The 20,489-nt window shown below is 37.2% G+C and overlaps 2 protein-coding genes across 3 annotated transcripts in view; both read left to right on the forward strand.

The window, feature by feature from the left end:
- The window catches only part of LOC126382366 (lysosomal acid glucosylceramidase-like), a 251,263-nt gene that overhangs the window by 98,981 nt on the left and 131,793 nt on the right, over window positions 1-20,489 (forward strand). The gene's annotated exons all lie outside the window — the stretch shown is intronic.
- Window positions 1-20,489, forward strand: part of LOC126382379 (protein scalloped) — a 152,213-nt gene that overhangs the window by 22,046 nt on the left and 109,678 nt on the right. For both annotated transcript variants that reach the window (XM_050032214.1, XM_050032215.1), the window contains exon 2: window positions 2,790-2,858. In XM_050032214.1, the coding sequence (XP_049888171.1) occupies window positions 2,825-2,858 (34 nt within the window). In that variant the 5' untranslated portion in view covers window positions 2,790-2,824. The remainder of the gene's footprint in view (window positions 1-2,789; window positions 2,859-20,489) is intronic.

Raw genomic sequence — 20,489 nt, forward strand, 5'->3', positions numbered from 1 at the left:
GGCGTGCGTGTATGAAACGATTCTAAATGAATGTGGAGGAAGCAAAAGAGTATTTCAGGATCGAAGCAAATGGAATTCCATAGTCTCTGTTTACCCCGGTGGGGAAAAAAGCGTGAGTTTATGTATGTATGTATAATTTAGACGAAACATTCACTTCCTTACATCCCCACACGTCGTGCTATAAGACCTTTAAGCCAAATACCTCGACCCTGCATTGTTTTAGCTCCCTTATAAATAAGCCGTTGCTATTTAGCTTAACAATCGGGCTCCGATGGGCATTTGGTCAGATTCCGAGGCGGCTGGCATACTCGCATGCCTGGGGCGGAGTATGCGTGTATGCCTGGACCAATCCAGGGCCGCACCTAGGCGGTCTAGAACCCAGGGACCATTAAATTGGGGCCATCATACCACACACTGGACACTATAAAAAACCTCATGCTTACCTTGTGTCGCCTTACCGCGATTTCTGCTGTCTGCACTCTGTATCCTCACGAAATTCGATCCATTTCTATCCAACCTGTGTAATTTCTGAGTTTCGTAAGAAATAAACAAACCCTTAAGCCGTAGGTCCCGGTTACTACTTAGTGATGTAAATGAGTAATGAATAACCCTATCAAGGGCCTTTGGCGGCTCAATAATAACCCTAACACCAGGGTCGATGAGGTTGGTAAATCACCTCACAACCCACACGATTGAAGAAGAGAAAGAGAGTCACATACCTCCAAAAATTCATTTCTCGGGAATGTGGGTTTCCTCACGATGTTTTCTGCTTGAGCACATGGTAAACATTTATGATCCAAACATGAAAAAAACAACAAATTCGACAATCATTGGTTTAGGCCTGTGCTGGATTCGAACCTGCGAAGTCAAAATGAGAACAAGAATCTAAATAAATCGAAAATTTTGAATTAGATGAGGATTATGGAACTGGCTAAAAAACTCGGAACTTTGGGTCCCCGGGGGCCTAGTTCTGTCCCCGGTTAGATACCCTAGCTAGCCAAGCCCCTATGTGGAATATGCCAGCATGCAAGTCTTGGTTGCAATGTGTTTAGGAATCGGAGTTACTGACTTACATTGAGCTAACATGATTGTTGTTGATCGGTATATCATGTAACTATTCTATAATTTAGATAGATAGACAGACACATATTACCCAAGCTAGTTAGTTAATACTTTTAGGACCCTGTTTCATTAGGACACTCCGTGGTCCAAAATTGAAAAATTTCCACTTGATATTAACTCAGAATCATGAGCTGAATTATGAGCTAAATCACCCCCCTCAGTATTCGGTACGGTGGCACTAACCCCCTGTATAACATTATCTTGATGTAAACCAATTATACACTAATACGTGTAATACCAATTGAAAGTCTATGGTTATAGTACTGCAGTGTTTCTAGCTAAGTGTTATTCTGCGGTGCATAGATCGGATTCTGCGGTTAACTAAATTCGTTCATTAGCCTGCTTATTCAATCTATTACCTAATTAATCCACTATATTACATTATAATGTACCTAATTGATTTGGGATACAATAATATAATTATGTACGTTTTTTGGTAAGTGTATATTGCCTACGAGGTGGTCTAACATCCTGAAGAAGACGGTGGGCGGCAGCATACAGAGGGCGGTCCACGCAGCATATAGCCGTATCGAGTGGAAAACCATAACCTGTGGTCGCGATCCTCAGCAGTGAGGGAACGACGAAGAAGAAGATATTGCACTAATATACAGATAAAAGAGTCTAAATCAATGTACAGGGTGTTAGTGACGTAACGAATACTCAGGGGGATGATTCAGACCATGATTCTGAGTTAATATCAAGTGGAATTTTCCGTCGCAAAAAATATGGAATGGAAAACAATTTAAAATTACAAAAATTTTCCTTTAAATGTATAATTATAGCTTGTACGGATTTTTGAAGTTTATATTTTAGAAAAGTACCGTCTAGGTATTGTTATGGCGATAGACTTCCATTGTCATCATGCATCACCAAACTTCTATTCTTGTTCTATGCCTATGTATTGCCAAAACGAGATTTTACCTAAATAAACATTTTTATAATTATTATTATCATAGCAAACGCAATTTCATAAAAGTTATCAGATCTCATGCAGAGCCAAGTTTCTAACTCTACACGGGCTAACTATACAAATCCTAAGTTTACAAATTCTACACGTTAGGCAAAATATGAGGCTTGTGCGTTGGTTCTCTATTTTTACTCATAAAATTTTATGTAATAATTTACCATAGCATACTGTTCCTTGTTCTATTATTAGTTACGCATAGTATTAATTTGTCATAACTTTTTAAGCATAATTTTGAAACTCATAACTACTATAAGCATAATAATTAATGACAATAATGATATATAAGCATAATTATTATAAGCATAAAAACTATACTCCTAATAAGAAAAGTTTTGGCACAACTTTGAACATTTTCGAAACTTACTTTTTCCTTGGCTGCATTTGGTTCATGATTGTGACTTTTTATATTTTTGACACTATTTCATGCTGTTGGACATCATTCAGTATACTTTTCGTGTGTAAGATAAACATTGCTGGCGGACTGATCTTCCCTTCGCAGGCTTATGTAAAAAATCCGGACCTGTCAAATCTTCTGGTTACGTAAAGCGGACTCTGTCAAAACGGGATAACGACGCAAATAATTATGACGCAAATCGTAAATAGAATCTATCTAATAACTAAAGCGCATTTAATTTGTTCTAGATTGTTTTTTTTGCTTCCAAACAGTTTTATTTTACATTTTATTTTCTGTTCGTTTTAGGTAAGTGACAAATGGATGGTACTCGGTGATCGGTCATGATGCATCCAGCTGGGTACTACGCTAACCTTGGTAAGAATAAAGCTGTTGCACTTTACCGCCAAGCTGTCAATACGCAAATGCTTGCTTACAAAAACAATGTAAAATACGTCTGTACAATATAGGCGGGTGTCATGGGGAAGGTCGTATTTGAAATCGTGATCGTTTTTACATTCATCATCATCAATATAAGAGCCACGCTCTTGTCGGTGCAGCATTTTCCATACTACTTTTTAGGGAAAAATAGGGCAGTGGTTTCCCTCTTGCCTTCCGCCCCGCAGTACTCTGTCTGACGCAAGTGGGATGGCGCCCAGAGTAGTCTATTACAAAGCCATACTAGGACTCCTGTCCTCCGCCTCTGAATAGTACTGACAGTTACTGCTGTCCTCTGTCAGGTTCCCAGGTTACAGTCCCTGTTTTCGTTTTTACAATATCATTCCGAATTTATCTTTGTCCAGTTTTAAGACAATAATTTATTTATTTATTTAATGGTTCACTTACAGCCATGTACATTATAACATTTAGTTATGACATAATTAAACAAAGTAAAACAGTAGTAATGTGTAAGCCAATTACTAGTGAACACAACATTCATTATAAAACAACATCTAGTCTGTTGAGACTAACTTCTCAGCAGCTAAAATCTCACTATTAATAACAATAATAGGGTCGTGTACTAGGTTCAAGATAAATTATGAAATTCTGATTACTAAATAAAGACACATCTAAAACTAACGAAAAACATTTTCTTTTTTCTATTAAACTTATTTATGAATTTTAATCAAGAAAAACGTAATAATAAGTCCGACATTTTGTCACGTTTTTCTATGACGTCACAGAGTGCTTTTTCATACAAATTCCATAGTAATTTCGTGTTTTGACGTTTAGTAAAAAGTAACTGATTTGACTAGTTGGAAACTAGCCTATTATAACAATTAAACAGAAACTTAGTAAAAAAGGTTATTATTATAAGGTTAGTGATTATTTAGAAGATATAAATGCATGGAATTAACTGTCTGGGAATTGATATTAGGCAGCCAAATTACTAACTTGTGTAATAATATTTTATTGTTTTATTTAAAGAACGTCTAGGACCCTGTGCTGAGGATTTTCTTGCATCTTTTCCTCGGCTATAGAGGTTGTGAGAAGCTGCAGTAGTTTTAGGCGGATGGGACATTCCTTATGTAAAAAATGCAATTTAAAGGGTAACTATGTTCCCTACTGAATAGATATTTTACCTTAATGTTTTTCTTTTCGAGTTGATGAAAGATTTATATAGTAGGTACCCTCCCGGTATTACTTAAATGTTATTTATTTTACCTATATTATTTAGAATGTGAATATTATAGCTAAACTATAGTTTCATCAAACATTTTTGAGTCAAATCTTGGACGAAGATCCAAAACTCGAAATATTCCGCTTGAATTTTATGCACTGATCTCTTTCAACGGTAAACCCACCCACGCGGCGTATTTTCAAACTATTAACTTGTCTAGATACGTATATTTGGCAATAAAATGTCAAAAATATTATTAAAAAAATAACAGTAATAAATTCTTAAACCTAAAAATGGAATGCATATTTTGCTAATCAAAAAATCTATAGCAATGGTTGACTATCCATGGATTTTTTTTCGCATTTACGCGTTACTGACGTAATACACACAGCTCACGACTATATTCCAATTGGGGTCGTCAGAGGTACATTCATCGCAAGATGAGCTAAGTATCTACACTCCACCAAGCTTTCTGTTAGATCAACGCGAAAGGCGGTGAGCTGTATCGCCCCGTCTATAATGGTCGAGCCAACTGTGTAAGTGAAAACTGCACTTAAGATAAATTTGTATCATTGGTGCAAGTCTGGTTCGTCCAAGGGTTCTAACTGGTGCTCCCTATTTGAAAAGCCAGCCGTCAAACATAATTTATTTTTAAAATTCGCCATACGATACATGTACTTGTTTTGCGCTTATCTCTTATCAAATCTTGTCAGTTCCGCGAAATATTGATAAAGCCTATGATGTCACTGTAAAATCTTCCGATATTTTTCAACCGTTCTCTGATATTAGTTACGTTAATAATGGAATCAATGAAGGGTTTCACTTAGGCGATTCTCACACTGCCGCGCATGATGCAGCGTAGCGCGTGAATGCGTGTTCTTCCGTTGCTTGTAAGTATCTCCGTTTGTATAGAAAACACGCGCATACAAGCGGAGAAACATGCGCCCCCGCGCGTAGGTGCGGGGCGAGACGCAAAGTATGGCACACCTAGTGTTGGGTTCTTACCCGGAAAATTCCCGCGTTTTGGGAATTTTCCCAATTCTGAGGGAAAAAACCCGAAAAATTCCCATTTCAAGGGAAAATATTTTTTATCGCATATATTTGTATTAAAAGTAAGGATTTCCAACAAAGACCATTTAAATATAATGTATGCCTACTTATGCCCAATTTATCTTCTGTCGTAGTGTCGTATGAACTCTTAAAATACTTAAAGGAGATCATCGGATTTCGGCCCAGAAGTCAAAGTGCCGGCCAAAAAATAATTTTGCTATATTCCGTTAGATCTTATCCATATGAGCATTTATTACTATGGCACCAAAGCTGTAGGGTCAATATCTTCGGTTTTATTCGATTTTAAAAAACTGTATTTTTCATACATTTTAGGTGAAAATGTAAAGTGCCGGCCAAGTAACAATAATGGTATATATCCTTAGAACTTATCCGTCTGAGCATTTATTACTATGGCACCAAAGCTGTAGGGTCAATATTTTCGGTTTTATTCGAATTAAAAAAAAACTGAATTTTCATACATTTTTGGTGTAAATGTGAAGTGCCGGCCATGAAACAATATTTGTATATCCCGTTAGAACTTATCCATTTTACCATTTATTATTAGGGCACCAAACGTCTATGACCATTATTTTGACTTTTGTTGGACTTTACGTTATAGTTTCTGTGTGAAAAGTGCCGGTCAGCAAAAAACACATGTCAAAGCTATCGAGAAGATACCTGTAAACATTATTCACTATGACAAAAACGTGTATGACCATTAATTAGTTTGGCTTTTGTTGGATTTAAAAAAAAACTTGATTTTTGATTCATTTTGTATAAAAATAAAATATAACAGGCGCGTTATTTAAAAGATCGTCAGAATGTTTATTACTATGGCATTAAACGACTATGACCAATATTTTGAACTTAATTCGATTTTCCAAAAATCAAAAAAGTTTTATCTAGTGATAATGTAACTATCTTGCTAAAGGCGTAATATGGTGGTCGTCTTTTGAAAAGTAGGTTTGCGTTTGACCACTACCTTACCTGATGGTGATACACGCTTAAGAAACTATTTTTTTTTAAAGAAAAGTGTATACAAGGAATAAACAGTGGGGTGATAGAGGTACCTACTATGTTATCGACCGAGTAGCACCAGGACATTGTGATAGGCATATTTGCAAAGTACAACTACCCGACTCCTGTTTTCCCTAACAGATACTTCAGACGTCATGCCAATATAGGAGTTTCGTCACTAGATGGCAAGCTTATCTTTGGAGGGTGGTAACCATTTACAGTCAAGGTGAATCAATACCATAATTCAACCTAAACTTAGGCCGTAACGTTGAGTCGAATGCAAAAACTACAGCCAACGTCATATCTAAAATCAGATAGTATTAATATAGAAGTTCACCTAACAACATACAAAACAAAAACACAAAGTATTTATCTCACTAATAACTAGTCATTGGGAAAGCTCTGCTTGTTGTCATTGTTAAAATGTATAAAAAAAAGTTTTTTTAAAAAGTCCAATAAAAGCCAAAGTCGACATTTGGTAGTATAGTAAAAATACGTCGTTTACCAAAAGATTTGACTTATTTTGTTTCGCTGGCTGACATTTTTCCCATTTAAACCAAAACGGAAAGAGACACGAATAAAAAGTCAAGATAACGGTCAAAAATGTTTTGCGCCAGATTATTAAATGTTCTGAAGGTCCTTTGTAATCCGCCGTACCGCATTTTTTACCCAAAGCACTTTATTTTCATACAAAATAAATGAGAAATCAAGAATTTTAAAATCCAATTAAAGCCAAACTAATGGTCATACACGTCTGGTGTCATAGTAAAAAATGTTCAGAACAATCTACTCGAAAGGTTTGACATATTTTTTTTCTCTGACCGGCACTTTCAAATTTGGGCCGGCCAAAGTATGGAAAGCCGATGATCTAATTGGAAATATATTTTGAATGGAATGTTCGATTTTAATAATTTCATGCAAAGATATCTACATATTATAGGATATATAGGATGCTTTTGGCACGAGAGAATGTCATCATCGAGGAGCAACATGGTTTTGTGCAAGAAATTGGGAGTTACGAATACCTACAGATATTATTTACTTGAACTATGAAAAAGCTTTTGATCGAGTTCCTGTCACACCATTGATTGCTAAATTAGAGCCCTTTGGAATCAGAGGCAATGTCGTGAAGTGGATTGAAGACTTCCTGTCAAATCGCACATTCTCTGTGCGCATCGGAGAATCATACTCTGTTCCCAGAAAAGTCCTCAGCGGTGTGCCGCAGGGATCGGTATTAGGACCTATTTTATTCAGTATCTACCTTACAGATCTTAAACATGGTATCATGTCTGATATATCACTCTTTCCAGATGACACGAAAATAACAGGGAATCCACTTATTAGCCATAATATAATCCAAGATGATCTTGATAGAGTAATTGCTTGGACCCGAGATTGGCTAATCACATTAAACGTAGACAAATGCACTGTGTTGCATGTTGGCAGTAACCACCCCACGTTGAGTTACACCATTGACTCAAAACCTCTCGAGTGTGTTAAAAAACAAAAAGACCTTGGCATAACGATAACACATAATCTAAAGTGGGACGAACACATTATTGGAATCACTAAGAAGGATAACTCCCTCTTATACATAATTAGAAAAGCTTTTTATCATATAGATACGGAATTGTTTCTTAGGCTTTACAAAACTTACTTACGTCAAACCGCTGTTAGAACATGGGTTTCAAATATGGAGACTTTACTATCGGAAGGACATTGCACTACTAGAGAGAGTCCAAAGAAGAGCAACAAAGATGGTAACAGTACTGGCTGGCCGGAGTGGACCTTAGCGGGGGCCGCAGGACTCTCACCTCTGGCTTGACTTCATTGGCCAGCCAGAGTGGGGCGTTAGAGCTATACGCTCGCAGGGTGGAAGTGAAAGATGCATAAGTCGCGAGTTGGTAAGGCGGGTAAACCGCCTCGCAGAAAGCGGTGTACACCTCTTGACACCCTGAGATGCTCACAACCTTGTTGCTGCCTTGCCGTCCAGTCGCGTCGGCTAGATAGGTGGCCCAACCAGTGAGTGACGAGTCACCGCCTGCCCAATGTATCTCTGTTATTAACATTGGTCGAGCAGGCGCCATAGTCCCCCATAGCCCCAGTATATAGGTTCACTAACCCCCAACCCAATAGCCCAGTTCCTTTTGTTCCCATAATCTGCAATAGTCCTACACGAACCAGGGATTGTCTTTGGGTGCACTCCCATAGTGCATACAGGGATAATCGCCGGTTGGTGTCACAACACATTTAGAGTAAATTGTCTTAAGGGGCCTCTACGTGTTGGCTTCGGCCCCACGCACGCCTTCCAAAAGTCCGGGACTCCATGACAGACCCGACCCGAGACATGGAAACGACATACAAATAATAATAAGATTAAAAACAATTAAATAAAAAATATTTTCCCATGATTTGGGAATTTTTCGGGTGTTTATTTTATTTTCCCATATTTTCCCGATATTTTTTCTTTCCCACCCAATTTTTTCTTTCCCTGCCCATCACTAGGCACACCGAATCCCGCAGTGCCGCGCGTGATTTTGGAATGGCTTTGAATGAAATGAGAGCCGCCGTGCGTTAATCTACAAAACCCGCACGATGGTGCAGATCTGCACTCCCGCAAGTTCGCGCGTAGGTGCGTGAAACGATTGATGAATGTTGCGTGCACAGGCTAATTGGAAGTTAGTACCTAGAGTAAATAATTATTTTGGCAATATGTATAACTTTAAAAAAGAGCGAAAGAAAGAACAGTGTGTAGGGTACTACACACTGAATAGTTTGCCTGAGCACCTCCGTCTCGAACCAAACAAAAGTAAATTTAAAAAAATACTTAATCAATACCTTTTTGACTCGTGTACTGACTAATTCAAGCTACTAATTGTGTATTTAGTTAATTAATGTTATACACTTATTTTGATACACTTACACGAATTACTATTAGATATTATAATTACATGTTATTACTAAATACTCTTTCCTGTAGACAAACTGTTTAAAAACAGTTTTGCAGGGCATTGATAAATTGTATATTGAGTATTAAGGTTTAATAAATATATTTTAAAACAGAAAAACATGTCAGGATGAAAGCCAAAGGAATTGTAGAGTCTTTGCTTATCCCGGTCGGAAATGAGGGCGAGTTTGTCTGTGTACCAGAGAGTTCTCACTTCACCGCTTTTTAGGTTCGGTCTTGCTGTACGGTCACGAGCATTAATATATATACACTTTGGTACCATGTCACATTAACTTTTTTGATAAATTGCACTGTAAGTCTCACTAAATGTCAAATATGTTATTGCGACAGAGTCCTAAAGTGGGTACATTATATTGCTCATGACTGTACCAAGGGGTCTAAAGCTAGTACTAATTTTACAATAAGTACCATAATAGCTGGCTTCACACGGTATAGTTCTGTTTGCGACGTCTTTATGTACGTTACTCGCATTACGCCTACAGGTGGCTGATAAGGACTCGCTGGCTACTGGTAATATTATCTTACTTCACATAATAATAATACACACATACATATGCCATACACAAACTCACGGCTCTTCTATCGTGTGAGTTGTGAGGACTTTCCCTTTGAAAACGTAAAATTAAATATACTTAGAATGGTATTAATAAACTAATCTCATGACAGTCACATTGACATGATCTTGAGGGCCGTCTCAGAGCTGAGATTGGTTTATTAATAACACCCTTAGTTCAAGTTCGAATTTTACAGAATTGCACAGCTGTTAGATAATATATATTATCAAAATATTATTTATAATCAATGATTTGTTTTGCAAATATTGAGTGAGCGGATGAAGTATATCCGATGAAGTGATGTGATAGTTTGCGTAGATACTTCATTTAATCAAATTAATCCTAAGGATAAAGAAATATTTAATATTAGTAATTAGTTAGACGTGTCTTCTTTCTCTGTCTGATAAATTTAACCGTATTAACCACTGATATACTATATTCAAATAGACTCACATCCGCTAAGGACTTTTTTTAAAATGGCGTCCGAACGTGTTGTAAATACGTAACATTAAGTTATAAGTTCATGTCCTCAAATTAAGATGTTATATTTGTTAAAATCGGTTGTACAGTGTCGTCATTATGCCCATTGCAAAAATTCGATCGGCATTCGCCGTCGCTTAGTGACAAGATATGCCGCGGACGCTTTTTTACAAAGATTGGTAGTCTATTTGTTTATATACGAGGTCAATGGTTTTGACTAAACTAACGGCAGGATACGATGGCTGTTTAGACATTTATTCCGGTCGTCGAGTTTCGCATTAATTCATAAGTACGTTAAAGGAATAAATAGCTGCGGGGTTAAAATGCCCACATCGAAGCAATTCATCTAAGAAACAATATTGCAATTTGACGTTTGTTTGCATTGCGCACTTTTATATGCGCAAATGTCAAATTGCAATATTGCTTTCTTAGATGAATTGCTTCGATGTGGCCATTTTAACCCCCCTGTACTTTATTATGTTCATCAAGTTTCGTTTTAATTTATAACTTTAATTAGGTCAAATGCAGTCCGTCTGCAACAGCCCTTATGTCACATATTTAGCTAGTTTTTTTTGCTCTATGTCAATTCACATGAAGAAAAATCTCATTTGACCAGGCTGTATGGCTATGTTCCTTTGCCTGCTCCATCTTGGGGCAAATATAACAAAAAAAACCTCTATGCCAATCTCTATAAAGTTACGTAACACGTTATTTCACGTTTCTCCTTCGATAACAAATAGCGTATACTAGTCTCCTCCTAATTGCTCGGTAGTCGCTTGAGGCAGCCCGATTGATTGGCCAATTATACACCGCTAATGATGTCTTGGTCCTTAAAGACTTCTCTTAAGGTTTAAGCATACAATGGTGCTGATTCCCGTACACACCATCTAATTTTATTTTAAAATAGCTTTTGCCCGCGACTTTGTCCGGATTTTTCCCGAGATTTATCCCGCTAGTTCCCGTTCCCGTGAGAATTTCGGGAGTTCCTTTCTTAATGCACCTCTACGGTACCTAATCTACGTCCCTTCCAAATTTCAAGTGCCTACGTTTAGCCGTTTAGGCTGTGCGTTGAGATGTCAGTCAGTCAGTCAGTTTCTCCTTTTATATATTTACATTATACCTGTTATTTTCTTATTCGCTGAAAAAGAAAGGGACGGGTAATCGACAAACACGTCAATTTTAAGCAGAATTTTGAAATAAACCCTTCCAAAATTTACCCAGTAACCCGACAGAATTAAGTTGATAGCACACGTCAAACGGGTTGCATATGAAAGAGATGCCTATTGTATTCGTCTGGGTTATTTATCCATTTTAAAATTGACAGGTGTTAATCATCCGTCCCTTTCGTTTTCGGCGGATAAGAAAATAAAGAGTATAACTTAAAATAAAATTAGGATGTGTCTGCAGGAGTCGGGGCCGATAAGGAATAACACTACATATAGAACGACAACTCTCCGCTCTCTATCACCGGCTAAGCTAGGTTTACCTCACCCCGGTCTTACTTTAGTCTTTAATCGTATGGGCGTCAGACGTCACACACACAGATGCGCGTGTACGATAACGTCAATGTGTAGTGTCTGTGTAAAACGAGGTTTTCCCATGCAACGTGTTCGCGAAATTGAACGACACGGTACCTGTGACTTGAAATAAATATATTATTATTATTATTATATTATTAGTACCACTAATGATAAGAACAAAGTCCTAGTACAATTAAGTGTCATGCCGATTTTTATTTTCGATTCTTCTTCTTTGCGAGTCGATGGCGATCGAAGCTAAATTTTTGCTGACCAATAATTGGCCACGCTTACGGCATTGTCAGTGGCTTTATTTTCGATGTAAACTGAATACAATTTGTGTACCATATCTATTGTCTTTTTTGTCTATGCTTATGAGAATCTGCCCTTATGAGTAAAAAGGGTAACTTGAGGAAGTAGACTTAGTAGTATAATAGTAATTACTATAATAAAACGCTTTATAGCACACAAACAAACGTAAGTGAGAGCCAGTGAGCCTATTTATAGTCCTAACAGTTTTGTTCCTAGAATTCATTCCTAGGTTTTAAATTATATCGCGAGTTCAACCATAACAAAACGCATTTACCATAGACAATGAAACCTCATAGACGTGGTATAGAAAAATGTTGATATAAAATAAGATAAAACACATGTGGATTTTTAAAAACTTTTGATTTAACTTATTTTTAGGATTTCGTACCACAATGGTAAAGCAAAATGGTAATGGTATTGGTAAGCGGTATATAAAGCGAAAGTTGATGAGGGCTGGCAGAGGAAAACCGAGAAGGACTTACATTGACCGAATTGGGGATGTCCTTACAAAAGGTTTAATACGATCTACTCTGAACCGGCGTGCGTGTATGAAACGATTGAGGAATGTGGAGGAAGCAAGAGAAGTGTCAAGATCGAAGCAAATGGAATTCTATAGTCTCTGCTTACCCCGGTGGGAAATTGGCGTGAATTTATGTATGTATGTATGGTAAAAGGAACCCTTATTGTCAGAATAAGTCCGTCCGGTCAAATAGCCCCCCCCATTTTTTAAAAAGTAAGCAGGTAGTTTGGTAACACTTCATACTTCGCCCCCTCTCGGTCTTACTTTAGTCTAAAATGGGCATAAGCCGTTAAGAGTAAGGGAGCGCGCGCGGTCTTCCTGTCTCGGTCCCTTACACGGTAGGGACCAGGTTTTTGTACGAAATGTCCGAGCTGTGCCTAAAGCGCATACGAGCTGAACTTACACTTAGACCGCAAACTATCGCTTTTATCGCACAGAATAGCCATAACTGTATGATTTATACGTTGCCACGCCGGCAGAGTAATAAAATCGACTAGTGCCATATGCGGTTGAATCTCAACGTTTCTAAGGAGATTTATTCATTGATGTATGTTACTATAGATTTTATTTCTGTTTACTCCTCCTATCGTGTGGGTTGCGAGGTGAATTACCAACCTCATCAACCCTGGTGTCAGAGTTATTATTCAGCGGCCAAAGGCCCCTGACATGGCTCATGTAACGACTACTTACTTACATCAGTAAGTAACCGGGACCAACGGCTTAACGTGCCGTGTAAAGATATTTTATTTTATTTATAGAGGTCACATCCTCCTGACGCATCGGGCACGATGTATTGGGTAGTGTAATAAGCTCTAATATAAAGTCAAATTTACCTAAATTACTTTTAATTTTTTAAACCAATATTTATTTACCATCACAAAGACGTGTGAAACGTGTCAAATCAGCAAAATTATGCGCAGCGTCTGCGCATTCTTTATAATTGTTGACATTCGTTTTTAATACATATATTCGTTTCAGAGCACGGTAAAACTTTTTAAGTGTGTGATATACTGTATTCAATATAAAAATGTACTTTGCAATTGTTTATAATAAATAAATAAAAAATACAATTCTAACAGATTGTATTGTAATAGCACTTTACAACAATAGGCTAGTTTCCAACTAGTCAAATCAGTTACTTTTTACTAAACGTCAAAACACGAAATTGCTATGGAATTTGTATGAAAAAGCACTCTGTGACGTCATAGAAAAACGTGACAAAATGTCGGACTTATTTTTTTTTATTTTTTTTTTTTTATTTATTTTATTTAGATAACCAACAGCTTATAAAACAGAACATATAATAAAGTATTTAACAAACCAACTTAAGCTACTTAAAGGTTACCCTAGATAGGTTATGCAGATAGAAAAGTACATTGTCATTATGAGCAGACTTGTAGTAGTAGTAGGAAACAGTTTTTATATAATGATATTTAATAAATTAAATTGATTATAGACTCAAAGTTGTGTCGGTGTGAGTTTGTGATCTGTATGAGGTGAGTGTGTATGTAAAGGTGTGAATATGTGTTTGAGTGGGAGTGTGAGTGTGGTTGATAAGTGTGTAGGGTGTAGTTTAAAGAGAGAACGGGATTACTTTACTTATAGTTTAGAATTTAGAATTTTAATAATCTGATTTTTAAAAGCAGGTTTATTACTATTAAAAATGTCAATATTTGTGAAATGTTCATTATATTGTTCACAAATGCGTTTAATGGGGTTATTATATGCGTACTTGGTTTTCGTAAGACTGGAAGCAAATAGCTTTGTGTGTCTTGTTCTGCGGTTAGGTGTGGAAAACTTAATTTCGCTGAGGAGTTCAGGTGAATTCAGACGCCCGTGAAGGATATCATGCAATAAACATTGATCCAGTAAAATTCTACGACTAGATAACGGTTGCAGTCTATACTCATGACATCTTTGTTCGTAAGTTTGATTGTAGTGTTTAGATTTAAAATCTAGATATTTCAAGAACTTTTTTTGCAGAATTTCGATGGCGGATATATGTTTTAAGTAAAAAGGAGACCAAATCGAGCAGCAATATTCTAGAACACTACGAACATAAGAAAAATAGAGGAGTTTAATACACATGATACTATCAAGATTGCTACATGCTCTTTTAATAAAGCCCAGTGACTTATATGCTTTGTTCGTGATGTAATCGACATGGCTATTAAAAGTTAGTTTAGCGTCTAGGATTAGTCCTAAATCCTTAACTTGTTCAGTTCTATGAATCGGGTAATCACTGATACAATATTGATACTTCACTGTTTGAGTTTTTCGACTGAATGTGATTATCTGACATTTGTTTATGTTAACTGTAATACGATTAGTTGAGTAATACTTTGTCAGCCGGTCTATATCCTCCTGAAGTTTTATGCAGTCTTCTACTTTCTTTATGTTTAGAAACACCTTCTTATCATCCGCGTAAAGAAGACAAGACGAGTGTTTAAAGCATGTACAAATATCAAAAAGGTAGGCATTGTACAGCAACGGCCCTAAATGGGATCCTTGGGGTACCCCTGAGGTTATTTTTGTAAAGTTTGATTTGTGACCACCAATGACAACAGATTGTGATCTATTTCGAAGATAAGACTCAATCCAACGCAGTAGGTCACCGTGGATTCCTAGATGTTCAAGTTTGCGTAGCAGGATGATGTGATCCACACGATCAAAAGCTTTCTCGAAGTCAGTGTAGATCACATCAACCTGCCCACCGGCATCCATGTTTTTAAGTGTGTATGTGATAAACTGTGCCAAATTACTATCTGTAGATCGTCCCTTTATAAACCCGTGTTGAGTTGATGGTACTTCATTAGAAATTATTTGATATATATTATCAAAAACAATTTTCTCTAAGATTTTTGCGAAGATATTTAAAATGGAGATAGGTCTATAGTTCTCAGCCTTTGTTTTTAAACCTTTTTTGTGTACTGGGACAATGTGTGCCTCCTTCCACTTATCTGGGAAGACACCTTCAGCGAGAGACCGATTAAATATAATATAAATTGGTATTGTGAGTGAATCTGCGCAACTAGCAATTAACAAAGGAGGAATACCGTCACTACCTGGACCCTTGTCGATTTTAACACTTTTTAGTGCCTTATTTACTTGTTTTTTGGTTATTTGTAACTTACTTATGGTTTTATCAGATGTAGTTTGGGGTAGATCGTAGAATGAATAAGACGTAGCAGAGGTAGCAAATACACTCTGGAAGAAATCGTTGAAAGCCTGCGCAATTTGTGGCCCATCAGTAAAAGTGTCATTTGCATAAGTTAATTTCGAGGGATAGTTAGATTTATTTTTGCGTCTAGATTTAGTATATGACCAAAAATACTTAGGATTTTTTATTATTGCCTGCTGAACAGATTTTATGTAGTCACAATAACATGAACGTTGAACGATTACTGCCCTGTCCCTTAGTAAAGAGAAAGTATTATAATCTAATAAATTACCAAATTTTTTCCAACGTTTATGAGCAGCCATTTTATTTTTATAGATTTTTTTGAGAGGGTTTGAGTACCAAGTAGGCCAATTACTAGCTGAGAAAGGTCGCTGGAATGGTACTGTGTCAGTTATTACACGATACAATTGATCATAAAAAAAGTGAACGGCATCATTAATATTTTCAGATTGTAGATGAGCCGGCCAGTTAATATTGTTGATAAATTCATTAATGGCTTCAAAGTCAGCCTTTTTATAATTAAACCTTTTATTCATACTATGTAACAACGGAGGAGTACAAAGGTCTAACTCAAAGCAGAATGAGGGATGTGCTACGTCTTCTTTTGTAAGTGGTTTATCACAACTTATGATTTCTGTGTCTAAATTTGTAAATAATAGATCCAAGGTGTTGTTGGATGAATTTTTAAGAGAAGAACACTGATTAAGGCCCTGTAACGCTAATTCACTAATGAGGTGAGCGCCTTCCATCTGTAGCTCAGTAGAACCTGTTTTAATCTGTATAGGGATATTTTTCTGCCAGTCTATGTTAAATAAATTGAAGTCCCCTATAACTACAAACTTATCACTACTGTAAGAAGTTAATTTGTTTAACATTTCATTATAAAAGGTTTTAATATCTACGGCGTGATCGTTGTCCGTGCGATTGTGTTTAGAGTTTTTTCCTGGTATATAGGTTGCAATTATGTGAAGGTCAAAGTCTAACGGGTCGACGGAGGTACCATTTGTGTAAGTAATGCGTGTATTTAGAACGGTTTTCGGGATTGTTACCCATATAGATTCAAAGGGGCCGGGCGGGTTCCATGTGTCTAAATGTACCGAGTTAAATTCGCGTTTTATAAGTACCATCACGCCCCCTCCCCGTGACTTACCCGTTTCTGATTGAGAGCGATCTCTGCGATGCACCGAGTATCGATTATCACAAAATTCACTATCCAAGATATCATTAGCCAACCACGTCTCGGTTATTATTAGGATGTCGTAACAGTTATTAAGTAGTTCTAAGTAGAATCTATCAGTCTTAGTGCGAAGACCTCTTACGTTTTGATAGTAAAATGACATCATAGATTGATCGAACGTGAAGTAGTTTTTTCTGTACAGATATAATAATAATATGATATGATATGCAGTACAAGAATAAGAATTGCATTCAGAAACAATACAGACATACGTATATACATATTGTATTCACGTGTACACTGTCCCGGGTGCGTTATTATAAGCCTCAGCTGATAATGAGTGTGATTCATACGTCTCCTAGGTAATAATAAATTATTATTGAGAGTACAGGTTACTAAAAGACTAACAGCACAGTGAATAAATAAGCTTGTAGGCAACAATAACAGATTAAGGAGATATAAGAAATTATATTCGAAAGGCGAAATAAACGCATTATGCAATAATAATATTAGAAAAATGTATGAAGCTATGTGCCGTTCCTTCTTTAATGTTGTGAGTGTGTGTATGTGTGTGTACGAGTACGTGGTGTAGGGTATGTAAGTGTGTGAGTCCACAATCGATAAAGTAAAGAAAAATAAACGAATACTGGTTGCGAAAATAAACACATTTTTTGTGAAGTTGAAAACTAGGAATGATTTATAACTTTTGCTCAAGAAAATAGTCTTCACTTTATTTTGATTAAATCCTCTTCGGTTCCAATATGGATATGAGGTGATGTGTCGTTCTTCCGTACATATATTTTGCAGTTTTTTATCCAACAATTATTACTTTAAGTATTATTACGTTTTTCTTGATTAAAATTCATAAATAAGTTTAATAGAAAAAAGAAAATGTTTTTCGTTAGTTTTAGATGTGTCTTTATTTAGTAATCAGAATTTCATAATTTATCTTGAACCTAGTACACGACCCTATTCGGTCATTCTTGCGTTGCGCCTCTTTTTAAATTTTCAGTCATTCCTGCACCACGCCTATCCCCTAAAGGATAGAAACCAGGAAACCAGGATTTGTGTCCGGTTAATGCCAGTAGGTTCGCCCCTAATACACGAAACTTAAACATAGCTGGCGAGGAGTGGGTCATCACTAATTTAAGAGCCACGCTCTTGTCGGTGTAGCATTCTCCATTCTTGTCTAACATAACATAACATAAATAGCCTATATACGTCCCACTGCTGGGCACAGGCCTCCTCTCAATCAACCGGAGAGGGTATGGAGCATACTCCACCACGCTGCTCCAATGCGGGTTGGTAGACGTGTTTTTACGGCTAATACCCGGGACCAACGGGTCAACGTGCCCTCCGAAGCACGGAATCAACTTACTTTTTCGGACAATCAGGTGATTTAAGCCTGAAAAGTCCTTACCAAACAAAGGACAGTCTCACAAAGTGATTTCGACAATGTCCCCATCGGGAATCGAACCCGGACCTCCAGATCGTGAGCCTAACGCTGTCATAACGTGTCATTCTTGTCTATCAAAGGCCAGTTCTTTCACTTCCTTATAAGACACGAGTTCACCTTCTCTTTAATCTATTCCATGTAAGCTCTTCTTCGTCCAGTACGGCTAACATGCACAACGTGATAAAATTTTTGTCACGGTCATTTTATCGATTCTGACGACATAATTATGCCGTTTTGTCGATTGGTGCCAATATGTGAACCCAAAGGAGTCATGCTGTTTTGTCAAAATACAGTAGTTAAACAATGGTGTTTAGATATTAAAAGGACTTTGGACCTTACGATTTTATACCTATACACCTCTGCCTGCCCACCCTTTCGAGGATACTGGCGTGATGCCTTGTTACGTTATAATATACTATATTGAAGAGCTCGGTGGCGCAGCGGTATACGCGCTCGGTCTGCGATTGTTGAAGTTAAGCAACTTTCACAAAGGCCGATTATAGGATGGGTGACCACAAAAAAAAAGTTTTCATCTCGAGTTCCTCCGTGCTTCGGAAGGCACGTTAAGCCGTTGGTCCCGGCTGCATTAGCAGTCGTTAATAACCACCAATCCGCACTGGGCCCGCGTGGTGGTTTAAGGCCCGATCTCCCTATCCATCCATAGGGAAGGCCGGTGCCCCAGCACTGGGGACGGTAATGGGCTGATGACGATGATACTATGTTATATCCATAATGTAATATCACTATGACTTTATTACATCACATCAAGATCCGTTCTATTAAATACAAAATCACAGTAAGTACCGTGGAACTTACTAACAAATCCCTCACAACGATTTCTTATCAGTTGAGTGGAAAAAGTATAACTATGATGATTGTTGAAACCAGTGGCGATCTGATGATAATGGTGACTCGAATTAGATAATTTGATTCAAGTGGTCTGACTGGCCACCTACTAAGCGTGGTGTTAAATTATCACCCGATGCTTGGCTAGGGTTGCCACTGTGAAAAAATACACTTCCGATGGGTAATACTTATATGTATTGAATATAACTTGCTACAATATTTAAGTTCTATACCTATCTAATTTTAAAAAGGCAAAAACAGTCTAATATGCCTGTAAATCAGACATTATTTGCTTTTTATGAAAACACTTTTGCCAAACATGCAGTAAAAAAAAAACGTTCGAACTTACATAAATATTAAATCAACAATATAAATAACAAAGCCAATATCCAATCAGCTGCCACTAAAAATCCGGTGAAAACCAGATTTATCCAACAACATACAAGTCACAACCCTATTAGGTCCTTTGATGACCGTTTGGTAATGAAGAGTCGGCTGCAGTTGCACCGCGTCCCCGCCTCCTATCGCCGTCTCGCTCACTCTTGTTAAGTGCGAGCGGGACAGAAACATACAGCCTCCGCTTCCAAGAAAAGCCAACTGTTATTATCCAGCGATTGTTCTCGACCTCTCTCCGTATGAATGAACGCAGGTGCGTACCCCCAAGCAGTGTTCGAAGATTATTCGCGCCAATTTCCAACACGCGAATACGTTTCAGTGGCTAATAGTTTGAATGGGGTTTAGTGTTCCGCTTTTTGGAGGCAAAACGGAAGGATGTCTGGAGGGGGTTAAAAATGTCACATCGAAGCAATTCATATAAAAAGCAATATTGCAACTACATTTTCGTATTTAATAAAAGTATATACGGAATATAAACAAACGCTTTTTAGGTGAATTGTTTCAATGTGACCGTTTTAACCCGTCTCATTCTCCACAATCAACTGATACAGAAAATCAGAATTTCGCAATCGCGAAAGTTCGTCAACCGCATACGCCAGGCACATAATGTATTATAATAGGATTTTTTTTTAATTTAGAGACTTTGTAGTACTCACATTGGTAGGTACACAAGTAGCAAACGATTATATATAACAATTACAGTGACAGTGATAAAAATGTATGGGATTGACATAAGGTGACAAAAGGTGACATGTCAATCTCATACATTTTTATCACTGTCACTGTCGATTGTCATAATCGTTTGCAATTTGGTTAAGGCCTCAGGCATCGTTTTTCTAACAACAAAGATCTAATTTTTTACTCTATACGTAATTGACTTGCCAACTCGGACTAACAGACTAAACAGTCGCAAA

Source organism: Pectinophora gossypiella, chromosome 4 (assembly GCF_024362695.1).
Source record: "Pectinophora gossypiella chromosome 4, ilPecGoss1.1, whole genome shotgun sequence".
NCBI classification, from domain to species: domain Eukaryota; kingdom Metazoa; phylum Arthropoda; class Insecta; order Lepidoptera; family Gelechiidae; genus Pectinophora; species Pectinophora gossypiella.